The 12,781-nt window shown below is 39.5% G+C and overlaps 1 protein-coding gene across 1 annotated transcript in view; it reads left to right on the top strand.

Moving 5' to 3' along the window:
• The window catches only part of SLC18A2 (solute carrier family 18 member A2), a 56,362-nt gene extending 48,122 nt beyond the window's left edge, over positions 1-8,240 (top strand). Inside the window, exons 13-16 of the mRNA XM_060241548.1 lie at positions 2,128-2,191; positions 3,050-3,169; positions 3,535-3,668; positions 7,674-8,240. Of these exons, the coding sequence (XP_060097531.1) occupies positions 2,128-2,191; positions 3,050-3,169; positions 3,535-3,668; positions 7,674-7,781 (426 nt within the window). The 3' untranslated portion in view covers positions 7,782-8,240. The remainder of the gene's footprint in view (positions 1-2,127; positions 2,192-3,049; positions 3,170-3,534; positions 3,669-7,673) is intronic.
• The last annotated feature ends 4,541 nt before the right edge of the window (positions 8,241-12,781 follow it).

Here is a 12,781-nt window from a genome sequence, read left to right as displayed (position 1 = left end):
GAATTGGACCCTCTGGCCCAATCGTTTTGAAACTTGGGGGGTATTTTGGGGAGAGGCACTAGATGTTCTACTAAAAATTTGGTGCCTCTACCTCAAAAAATAGCCCCCCCAGAGCCCCCAATACCAACGGATGAATTCCCTATTATTCCCTATGGGAATCGTTCTCCATAGGGAATAATAGAATGCTCAGTAGACATTTCCCTCCCCCCACACGCTTTCTAAAAGGGGGGAGGGCCTCCAAACCAGGGAATCCCCTGCCCCCTCCCTCACACACACACACACACACTTACCAGATCTTCTTCCGGAGAACTCTTGCTGTGAAAGTGAAAGCAAAAGAAAGGGCGGGGCTGTTCTCCCAAACCCTTCCTGCTCCCTGCCCAGCCTTAAAGTGGCAGACATTTTACAAACGGCTCAGAAGCTCTATAATGAAGCCTACAGGTATGTTCTCCCCCCCCTCCACCCCCCACCCCCCGCTTCCCACTTCTTGAAGACCGGGAGATGAGGCTGCAAACCCAGGGGACTCCCGCCAGAGCGGGAGGGTTGGGAAGCCTATCCTAACTGATGGTTAGGCTCTGGCCCTGTTTATGACCAGGCCTGGTCTGTCCATGCTCCTGGCTCCTTGTGCTGGGGCTGCCTGGTGAAGAGATTGTGAGGATCTCCCAGGGTAGCATCAGGCTCCTTGGTGGCCACACATTGCCATTAGTGAGGCCATGGTCTTCCCTCATTATTGGGGAACTCCCTGGTGGGTCTTTCCCCTGTCTGCCTGCTAGCCTTCCTTTCTGTCGTTGGTTGCTGTTGTAGGGCTTCTCTTGGGCCCAAGTAAGAGGCTGGTAGTTCGCATGCCAGGCTGGGGATTCCCGGGGTGGTCCTCAGAACATTTGTTGGGGTAGGGTGAGGGACAAAGTCTGTGCTGGGCCTTGGCCCTGGGCAGGAAATTCTTCACTAGATTTAACTCCGGTGTACTCCAAGCTGTTTGATTATATGGATTTCATGCAGAAGAGTAATGATGAAATTGCTGAGATAACCTCTCTTACATTTATATATGAAGAATGATAATGTCATCCTATTTATTATTAAAGATAGTTTTTATAGTCTCCCCCAGTTGCAGCAGCACCTAAGTCACAGGACCACTACATTTCAATCATACTGAGCATTAATGCTTCTTTCTATCCATTAGAATTCTAGAAATACACTTTTAATGGATCATTAACTTTTTATTATTGGGTTAGGGTTAGTGGTTAGAATGTAGGACTGCAATTTGGGACAACTGGGTCCGAATCCCTAATTCAACCATGGAAGCCCTGCCATACACCCTTGGGCCCAGAAGAATCTCTCAGCTTAACCCACTCTTATAATGTCTTTGTTGTGAGCAATGGAGGAAAGGGGAAAGATGTAAAAAGCTGCTTTTGGTCCCTGGTCAGAGAGAGAAGCAGGATATAAATAAAAAAAATATTAGCCCAAACCACTATACCATGCTGGCTGTCATCCAGAATTATGCTATATGTGAAAGGTATTATTGTAGAATTCAGGAGGCAAGATACAAATGTACATCCCAACCAATGCAAGCTTTACATTAATAGAGCAATTTAAGCCTTATGTGAAAATAAGCTCTTATAGAACAGGAAAGAGATCATGACACCTGTAATTTCAAAAGAGTTTCATAGAACTATAAAAAACAAATTTAATGGGCTTTGAATTAGTTCCTGGTTTTTTGACATCCATGATTTCATGGTAAGAAAGTACAGTAATTCTTTCAATGACAGGACTCAATATTGGACTCATAGTGTCTGAACTCATTTTCATAGTCTAATGTAATGCAATCTAATTGTAAGCCCCTATGAGTAGGGCTCTGATGAAACAACATAGACCTTTTTAAATAGATGCTGGTTTATAAAAAGGTCCTCGCCTATATTTGAAGGCTTCTAAGATGTGATTGATGAAAAGAGTTAAAGAAAGATTAAGGTAGAGAATGTTAAGTTGTATTATATATGCTAGTTAAAACTATATATGTACTGTCTGACCTGTTTTGCCACATGTAGGAAGTTAGTCAGTGGATTAGTTAAGATAAACATTGTCCAGTAGACAAATAATATGATAGGCTGTAGATGACATTTTTTTTTTTACTAGGTACCACTTGCAAAAAACATATATGGACTCATAGCACCAAATTTTGGAGTTGGTTTCGCTATTGGTAAGGAAAATGTATCATATTTAGCTGGGGAAAGTGTAATTGCAAATTGACTTCAATAGGTATTCTGATAGGGTTATTCAAAAGCTCCAGTTCATCAGCAAAATGGTACAGCTGAGGAAAAAATGTGTGTGTCTGTGTGCATATATTCTTTTAACAACTGCATCAGCCAGATGCCAAGTCAGTATTGACTGTAGTTTTGCTGTTATGGAGGTCCCTGATTTTGGCCAAACCAGCTTCCACTGAAATTAATGACAGAATTTAGAACATGATCCCTCCTCCACTGTGCAGAAAAGCAGCTGACAACACCGTGTTCATCTAGGTTGGTGTCAACTGCGGCTGGTAGTGATTCTCCAGAAAATGAGGGAGGTGTCTTTTCTAGCTCTACAGACCTCTAGAGGCAAGTAGTATTGAGAACAGCTGAGAATCAGTTAAAGGAAAAATACATGATGATATTAGTTTGCTTAAATCTCTTAGGTCGTTTTCGCACTCACCTCCAGCCGGCGCGACCCCCCTCTTCACTGCGCAGGATCTGCACGGATTTCGCACTAAATGCCGCGGAGCAGCCTTTTGCGCCGGAAACTCCCGTCGCAAAAGCCGCGCAAACGCCAAACTGCTTTTTGGCGATTTACGTTTGAGCGGCTTTTGCGACGGGAGAAAATTTTGAGGAGGGGAGATATTTCCAAATTGCTTCACTCTTATTGTGATTGTATGGTTCCAGCTTGCAGTTATCATAACAATGGACTCTTATTTCAGTATTACCAGGCAATGCCATCTCCATGCCTTCAAATTATTTTAGAGGAAGTGAAAAGAGGGAAAACTTACCTATATATTTTCTCTCCCCCCACCCCTTACCATTAGGGATGGTGGATTCTTCAATGATGCCTATTATGGGTTACCTTGTGGATCTGCGGCACGTTTCAGTCTACGGGAGTGTTTATGCAATAGCAGATGTTGCATTTTGCATGGGATTTGCTTTAGGTAATGGATTCATTTGGTTCTTAGTCCAAATAAATGTAACCCTACTCAAAAGGAAATTGCTAACATTTAGTCAAAAGCATTTACAATGTAGTCCTGAATAAATGTAGTAAGCAACACAAGCCATTTTACTTTCTTGGCAGTAAGATGGGAGAAGAAAAGAAGAAATCCTTACAGAATGAGCTGTCCTGCACCAAGACTAAAATCATGCAGCCATTTTGCATTCAAGCATTATTTTTATCCATAATTTATGCCAACATTCATTTTTTTCAAGTGTGCATTATTTCTGATCACACAGAGTTTGGGGCCAGTTCTTTTATTTTGTGAGTGTCTTCAGTGCTTTTAAAAATAACTTATATTTCCCAAAGGTCCTTCTGTTGGTGGTGCCATTGCAAAGGCAATTGGGTTCCCATGGCTCATGACCATAATAGGAATCATTGACATCCTCTTTGCTCCTTTGTGTTTGTTCCTACGTAGTCCACCTGCAAAAGAAGAAAAAATGGTAAGCACAAGTATTTTCTTCTCAGTTTGGTCCATGACATTTCAGCTAAGGCATCTTCTATTTGTTTTTCTTATAGCAAGACTTCTAAAAGATTTGTTCTGTAACCTGTTTATCTACTTTAAATTACTTCCTTCTCCATTACCTCCTTCTACTGCTTTGTTGTCTAGTATCCCCCCCATTCCAATATACACAGGCAGCATAAAAAGACTGTTCAGCTACCATGGTATTTTTACATACATTTATTTACAGTTCTGTTTTATCAAGGCAAGAAATCAGGCTTGGCTTGCTTTCCAGAAGTACCCTGCAGGACTGTTGAGAGGCAAAATACAAACATGACGCTAGAGCACACTAAAAGAATATAAAAAGGCAACAGGCATCCTTCCTCTCTAGAAGATAAAAACATTTTTTCACACAATACAGCTCATAAGTAGGGATGGGGACAAACCAGGAAAATGGAGGTTCATGCTTTGGGAGTTTTCACAGACTCTGTAGCATGACCTTCTCCATTGCACAGACTAGTTTGTGCTTCAGGAAGTATGCAGGGTCTCCACTCAGAAGTGAGCTCCGAAGGCATTTAAATGTCTTCAGAACTCAATTCTGAGTTGGGTGCCTGACCAGAAGTGAGCCCTAAAGGCATTTATATGCCTTTGGAGCCCACCTTAGGGCTGGTCCAGTTTGACTGAGCACCAAGAGCAAGTTGCTCTGGTGGTCCTACTCAACTGAGCTCTCAGAGTGAGCTCTGAAGGCATGGCCAATGGCTGGGGCTGATGGGAGTTGTGGGCAAAAATACATCTGGATAACTACTGTTGGCCACCCCTGCTCTAAAGGCTTTTGGAGCTCACTTGGGCCGATCTGACCTGGATGGTCCAATGGCACTAAACGCCTTTGGAGCTCACTTCTGAACTTCCATGAGGTTTGTGGAACCAGTTTCCCAAACCCCTGGTTTGTGGATAGCTCTTCCCCGCCACTTCCCCTTCCCAATTATGAACTCAATAGAAAAAAACAAAAACTATTGTTCAGTGTTTTGCTGCTATACTAAATGTACTCCACCTTTTTTGGATCTTCCTGCATCATGCATAATGGCTGAAGATTATCATAAACACGTGAATTCTGTATCTACAGAAAGAATCTGTGGGTCAGGGCAAGCTGCCATGTTCCCACATGTCCCTCAGCCCCCCTTTCTTCTCATTTTGCTGTTGTAGGTACTGCTAAAGAAGGGCAGTAAATGAACAACTCATTCCTTCTCTTCTGGCTTATAAAGTACCTGATGGCTTGAAAACAACATTCTCAGAGTGGTCCCATTGCAGCAGGTCTTCTGGCAGTAGTTGATCACTCCTAGATGTCCAGTACTTCAGCACATCCCTTGCAGCCTTCTAGATACTAGTTTTTCACTATTATATATGTTTAGTTTAAATGAATAGCCTGATTGGATGCCATTGTTTTCTTTCAGAAACTGTGCAGGCATTACTTTTCCAGGTGGCATGCTAGCATGTACTTCCATTGTGGGGAAACTGAGAATAGCTAAATTCAACTGATGGGTGTGGAGAAACAACATAAATACCTTGTGTACAGTTTACCAAATGCACATGAAATATGTAAATAGTGTTTTTGTATTGAAAGAATAAAGCCGAAGGATAATTTTTGGTAAAACTGTGAGGTAAAGGCAGTGAAATTTTATTTCCAGAAGCAATTTTCAAGACTATACAAACATAGGAGCAGACTGCTAAGAACTAAGGCTATTTTGTGGTTAAACTAAAGGAACCTCTGTGCATTTGCAGCAGTCCACCTCATATATGTAGGGTACATAGGAATCCAAATTGGTCATAAATTGTTGCCCAGTTAGTATACATTATATCTCATCTCACTGGTATGTAACTAAGAATCAATTAACTGGTAGCCTGAGATGTGGAGAAGCTTAATTTCTGAAGGAGTGTAACCAGGGATAATAAAACATATACAGGTTGTTCACAGGGTGTGTTGTTGGCAGTTTGAGGTGTGAGTAGCAAAAAGAGACAAAGGTGGGGGAAAGGGTTGTGCAAGAAGAGCTAACAAAAGAAACCTGGCAGTGGGAAATTCACCAGAAAGTAGACTGGATATCTTGATATTTCAGTACTTTTAAAACTTCCAGCAGCCTATCTGTATCAAGAGATCTGTGAAATACTAGTAAGAACCCCACAGTGCAATCCTAAGCAGAGTTACAGCCTTCTAAATCCTTGAAGTCAGTATGTGTAACTCTGTTTAGGACTGCAGTGCTGATAACTATAATGAGAGAATGCATTTGTGCAAAAAGAGAGAGAGAAAGAAAGAAAGAGATCATTCCCAAGTTGTGTGACTTTTGCCAGAAAAGATTGTAGGATCACAATGAAAGCGTATACATGCAAGTTCTAACATAATGGCTAAGCAAAACAACTTTAGATCCATATTTTCAGCAGAATTATTTCATATAAAATGTTATTCAAGTACTGTGTATATCCTCTTCATTGTAGGTAACCTAAGTGTGGTATCCCAGCAATCAGGTCAACAGGAACATTGAGGACAAATAACCAATTATATATTTAATCCAAGCCTTTCCTAGTGATTTCTATTAACTTTTTATATAAACACTTATAATGTGACTTATATCTGTTTTGTCAAATTAGTCATTGAATGGTTTTTTTGAAACTTGAATTGGAATATTTTTAAAGAAATGTTACGTAAAATGTTAATATAAATCATTCAATCAAAACCTTTATTGGAACAGAAAAATCTTAATGGAATACCTGATAAGAATGGAAAATCTTGAAACAATTCAGTGCTACTGAGGGAGTGTGTTCAGACCTACCTGAGCTGAAAATCTATCTGAAAACTACCTTACCAGTTTTTTCCAGGTAAATTTAGACATCTCAAATGTATCTGGATTTTCTCAAGAAGACAAGGGAAAAAAATCCCAGAAACAGTCCCAGATATATTTGGGAATTACCGGATAAATCCAAAAGCAGATTGCTCCTGCCTCTCAGCTGTTTGTAGGGCTTCTGCTGCAGTCCCTTTAAAGTTCAAAGGGACTGCAGAAGATAGCCCGAGGATCAGCTGTGCCACCGGGATCAGACTCCTCCCTGCAGGCTGGGCTTTGTGCTGGCTTCTCCTGCAGCCTGATTTAAGCTGGACTGCTGGAGAAGCGAGCCCAGCCAGGATTGGCCATGCTGCTCTGAGCAATGCGCTCTGTCCACCATAGCAGCTCTTGGGGCTCACTTCTAGTTTAAATTCAACTGCAGGAGAAATGAACCTAGCCAGGATTGCTGTGCCCTCAGAGAGCAGATTGTTCCCTGCCGGCTCAGCTTTGCACCGGCTTCTCCTGCAGCCCAATTTAAATCAGCTGTAGAAGCCAAACTAGTCCCAGGATGAGGCTGGCTTTTTAAAAATGTGGCACTTTTCAAGTCTATTGGGCCATTCAAAATTTAGGATACCAAAGTACCATATTAGTAATTTGGGATTTTTCAGAAATCCCAAGGGGAGTGAGTTTCCAATAGACTTGAACCAAAAATTACCAGTTAAAAAAATACTGTACACCTCTAGTGGCTACATTTCTGCATTCAGTATTTTGTTACTGATTGAGCCAGAGAAATCTGACTTCTTTTACAAGGAAAGAATATGAAGGATGAATTAACTTTTAAATACAGCACACAGCATTTGTTCCATGTTTTGGGAGTTTTGAAAACATTTGATTACAGTCATCCTAATTTTCTCTTGGCATATGGCTACTTTGCTGATATTTAAAGGGGCAGATCCAAAGAGCGACACATCTCTTCATCAAAGTATGACATACACACACCTTGGTGCTACTTAAATACTGTGAAAACTTGAGGTTATTACTGGAGCAGCATCTGATGTTGTGTAGGGAGTTTCAGGGAAACCAGGTGGGTTCATAGAAGTTTTTTGATCCAGGCTGAAATCTGAAAGTGTCTTCTGTTTCAGACTGTAATAAAATATTAGATATACTAATGGGTCATTCTGGTGTTTTTTTAATAGGCAATACTCATGGACCACAACTGTCACTTTAAAACCAAAATGTATACACAGAACAATAGCCAGTCCTATCCAGTAGGTGATGATGAAGAATCGGAAAGTGATGAGTAATATCCAAAAGCCACAAAAGTATTTTGGTGTATACAAGTGTTTCCTGTAAAACATCTCATCAAATTTTAGTTGTACTATAGTTTTAATTGTGAAATAGTAACAAAACTAAACCAAAGGTAGCTTATCTGTTGTCCATGATTATGAAGCAAAATGCCTACTGCCTTATAAAGAAAAATAAGCTTTTTAAGGACTTTGTATAGTGTTAAAATTGTTCATTTACTTTTAATATTATATGCTATATTTTTGATTAAATGACTTGTGGAAATATCTATAAATCAAGATCCATGCCTTTAAAAATGTTTATTCATGTGGAAATGTCTATAAATCAAGATCCATGCCTTTAAAAATGTTTATTCATGAACAATTTCCTTATTCCATATTTACATTTGACTTAAAAAGGAGCAATGAGTGCCTGAAACTAGCAGCTGTAAACTGACTGTATATTAAAATATGATCCAATGTTTTGTGGTTAGATTGTATTGCTTGGCAATATAACATTTAACATGAGCTCCAAATTAAGAACTATCTTGCAGTGAAAAACAGCTACATGATGTTTGTAGAGGGAAAACCACATTGTATGATTGAACATGGTGTTTCAAATATGAGCATAGCTTAGTGGTTCATCTGTAGTTAGTATTATTATTCCTGCTTATAGAAGGATAACATTATTCACATAATCGCTATGATCATATTTTATCCATAATAATTCATTTGTGCAACTTCAGTGAATGCTTTTTACCAGTTTTTTTGGTAGAAAAAGCCCAGCAGGAACTCATTTGCATATTAGGCCATACCCCCTGATGTCATCACTGTTTCACATAGGGCTTTTTGTAGAAAAAGCTCAGCAGAAGTTCATTTGCATATTAGGCCACACCCCCTGACACCAAGCCCGCCGGGACTGCGTTCCTGCTCAAAAAAGCCCTGTTTTTTACACTTAAGCACAGTTATGGAATGATGGTAGTTTTAAGCAGTTGCTAAAATGGCTGCATGCCAATTGTGGTGGAACAGGCCTGCTCTGGCCTGCAGGCCGTTCCACTGTGCCCTCCAAGGTTTTCTCAACACTGGAGAGGCTTTTCTTACTCTTTGGTAGCCCACCACTATTACCTGACCTTTGTAGGAATTTCCCACTGAGAGGGTCAGGACTCCGAGCTTCCTTTGCCTCTGTGTCTCCCACTGTCCAGACATCACAGACAGTTTACTGCTTTGTGCACCCCTGGAGGAATAGCCACGTGCCAACTGACTGCCATCCCCCTAGTACTCTTTTTAAAATAGTTTGTCCAAGACGGTGGAGGTCTATGTGTTCCATCAAAAGTTAAAGTGCTTATTTAAAAGAAAATGTTCACAAGCATACTTAGCCCAGCAAAGGATTCAAAAGAAATAGGTAAAATGCAATTCCTTTGCCCCTCTCTCTGTACATGCCCTATCAGATGTTAGCTAAGGAAATCACAAATCTCTGCATAGTTGACATTAACTTGAAGCTCCTCAGGACAGCACATGGTCTTCTTCTTAAATGGCTGCCTCTTCCAGACCTCAATTAAGAGTTTTGTCTGCTCTGATGGACTCAACACCAAAGAGAGCTTTGTCCTTGCTCCTCTGAGTTTTATCACCTCTGTTTTCCACTCACTGACCAGATCAGGGAAGCTTTTCCTGAAGTCTCCAGAATTTTCCTTCCTGAAGTCTCTCTAGTATTTAATTCCTCCAAATCTCTGTTCCCTGCTTTGGGTGGTGGAGGGGAGCACATTACTGTCCCATTGTTTTTACTTATTAGCATTTGTATGAAGGCAGGCTGAAGTAATCTGGAAAGCAGTTGAACTGATCTTCCCCTCTTCCTGCATGTTCTTTGCCCAGAAAGAGAGAAGAAACCTTTTAAAATGCAAAGGGAATGTTTTGCTCATTTCAACCTCCAAAGAAAAATGCATTTCTTCACACTATACATTAAACATTAAATAATGTAGTGAGAATAAAAACAAACTTTGCTGGATCAGGTTCTTCTAGTCCAGCATCCTGTTTCACATAGTGGGAAACACATTCAGATCTTTTATTTCAAACTATTCCTGCTTATATGGGAATGGATGATTTTGACAGATTTCACCTAATTGAAGTTAAGGCAATTCAGACAAATGTGTTCTTATTTAAACCTGAAGACTGGTCTAACTTGAACCATTTTCAGCCTAATACTGTCTGCGAGTGCATTTAAGGTTGCCTGAGGATTCAAATAAATCAACCTCCACCCTGTTATATTTCAGACAGAATTGGTAGGAAGTAGGTCTAATAGTTGTACATTTTTGTTAAGATTTGTAACCTAGCTAAAGCTTGTTTTTAATTACAAGACTGTATAGTGTTGTAATGTTTAATATCACTTCTGGGACTCTGCATTTTTTCACTCTGCAATGTAAAATGTGATTCATTCCTGTTCCCTGCATGAACACAGCTTCAAGCAGGGAGGAGATAGCTAGAGAGATCAAATGCAGTTGCTTCCTTTCTCCTTCTCGAAACAGGAGTATCTTGCAAGTTAAAGTATCTAAGAAAAGTCAGATTGCTATATATCCCTCCACCATGTGAATAATGGCCAACAAATGTCAATCCATTTACTGATACGGCAGTCCTCTTCCCACATGTGGAGTTGAGCTCAAAGACAGATGGATTACAGCCCTAGTTAAGAACATAAAAATTCAAAAAATGCTAAACCCTGTATAAATATCAAATCTGCGTTGTTTGTATACATTCCATGTTGTTTGTAAAACATGATCTCTGTGCCTTCCCTCATATGTATCATTAGATGGTTTGTGTCTAATAACAGATGCCGTTAACACATAGTTTTGTAAAGTGTGTACATATATACATACATATATATTTTGGTCAAAAGTCTGAAATGATGTAGATCAATTGTGTTTTGTTAATTATGCATTCAATATATAGAAAGATGAGAACTCAAAATGTCATTTCTTGAAAAAAATAAAAAGGTAATAATTTAATGCTTTGATGCACTTTATGTTGTGATTAGTAGGACTCTTTTCTATTGGGGGAAAAAAAGGTTATAATAATTGTTTTGAACTGGTGCTGTGACAGCAGCAGCCGCTGGTACTACTATGCAAGGAGAAACCCCTGTAAATTCATGCTTGTTATCTTCCTGAAGCTTGAGGGATGGGCCCAAACTCTTAACACGTAAAAGCCATCAGAACAAACGTCCTTTGATTGCTGGGTCACTTTCAAACTGGAAAAACACATTTTATTAATGGTACTTTTACCCATGATTTTCTCTGGTCAATACAGACCCAAAGTTGCATGCAATGTCAAAAAATAAAATGCAATAAAACTACATGTTTTTAAAGTATTTGTTGAATGTCACCTAACTGTTCTTCCTTGTAGTGATTTACTTCAGCATGCAGTATCTCAGAATTGGGGATGCTGTTAATTTGCCCAGAATTTTGCATATTTTAGAAGAATATGATAGTGCTGAGGACAGACCCAGTTTTCATGCTTAAGAAAATGCAGTTGGTCATTGATTTCAAGAGATATATCTATCATTTTTCTATTCAAAGCAACTTCCACAGGAGATGTCATACATAACACTGTGGCCTCCAGAATTTCTATCTCTGCTACCATTGGGAAATGGAGTTCTATTGTTTATTGCCTTCCCTCCAGCCATTTGAAGGTAACTAAGACAACCTGGAACTGGTTTTAAGAATGCATAGTCCAGGGAGATGGTCTTGATAATGTGTCGTCCAGGATTATATTGCTCAAGATCAATAGGTTCCAAACAGAATCACAGCACATTCTATCTGTGGTGAAGCTATAGCAGTGGTTTTTAACACAAACATCTACTAAAGGCATAGGTAAGGCTCAACATGGATACTAATGTCAACTTTTGCCAGGCAATACATGATTGGCAAAACATAAGGAACCTATCATGCTCTGAATTAAACATACTTTTTAAAAACAACACTCAGAATCCTGTTCTTTGTTGAATGAGAATGGACTGGACTTACCTTAGGTGTACCATGGGTGTTCCTTCTGTTTGATAGAAAGCAGGACACCTAGCACCACCCTGAATTAAGCAGGAGGTGTTTGGGCTATAATTATTAAAGAACGATATTTTCTATCCAGATTCTTTTACTATTGCAAGTATTTGACTAGGAGAAGAAAATCACAGTCATTAGTCTCATTAGTAAACAGTATTTTCTGCAATATTGACTAATTAATATTCTGAAGGAAAGTTATACAGTAAGAATGCAAAACTAGGAAAAGGGAAAATTGGGTTTGAATCTCCAGTCAGTCAAAGAGTTCAGTGGGTGAAAATGGGCTGACTACTCGCTGTCAATGTACTCTACCTCTTAGGGCTTTTTAAAACGGAGGAAGGAACAAACATGTACACCACCCTGACCTTCCTGGAAGAATAGTGGGATACAAATGTGGCAGGAAAAATGAAATTCCTCAGATTTTGAACTCTTGAACCAAAGGACAGTGTCGTTCTATGAGAAGAGACAAGAAGTTAGGCCAGACTCTCATTCCATTAGGAGGAATCACATAATCACAATGCTTATCTTGCCTTCAACTAGAAGGTAAACTCATAAGTCCAGTGTTCCAGTCTCACATATTGGCATTTATTTTCTCTTCTAAGAAGGGTTGCATGTAAGTTATTTTGTCTCTATGTGTAAATGGTAATACAATTCTGTACAAAAGCATTGCTTCTGCCAATAAAGACACTTGCATGATCATTCTCACATTAGAAAATACATGTATCTTCATATTAGAATTAACCTATTTGGAGTACTGTGCAAGACAGCCCTGATATTAACTAAGGGATATGGTTCTACATCAATGGTATTTGGGTGTTTCTTAGAACTATTTCCCATATCTTCTGTAATACACAACTATTCTGAAGTAGATATACAGAAATTTCTCAACAGATTGATGGAAAGTGATCCCTAGAGTTTGAAAAGCAATACTTTAGGAACATGTTCTAGGTATACCTTTGCTTGTACAAAGTGACAACATCT

The sequence above is a fragment of the Heteronotia binoei genome, chromosome 6 (genome assembly GCF_032191835.1).
Source record: "Heteronotia binoei isolate CCM8104 ecotype False Entrance Well chromosome 6, APGP_CSIRO_Hbin_v1, whole genome shotgun sequence".
Classification (NCBI taxonomy): Eukaryota; Metazoa; Chordata; class Lepidosauria; order Squamata; family Gekkonidae; genus Heteronotia; species Heteronotia binoei.
This window is presented reverse-complemented; position numbering and strand designations above follow the sequence as displayed.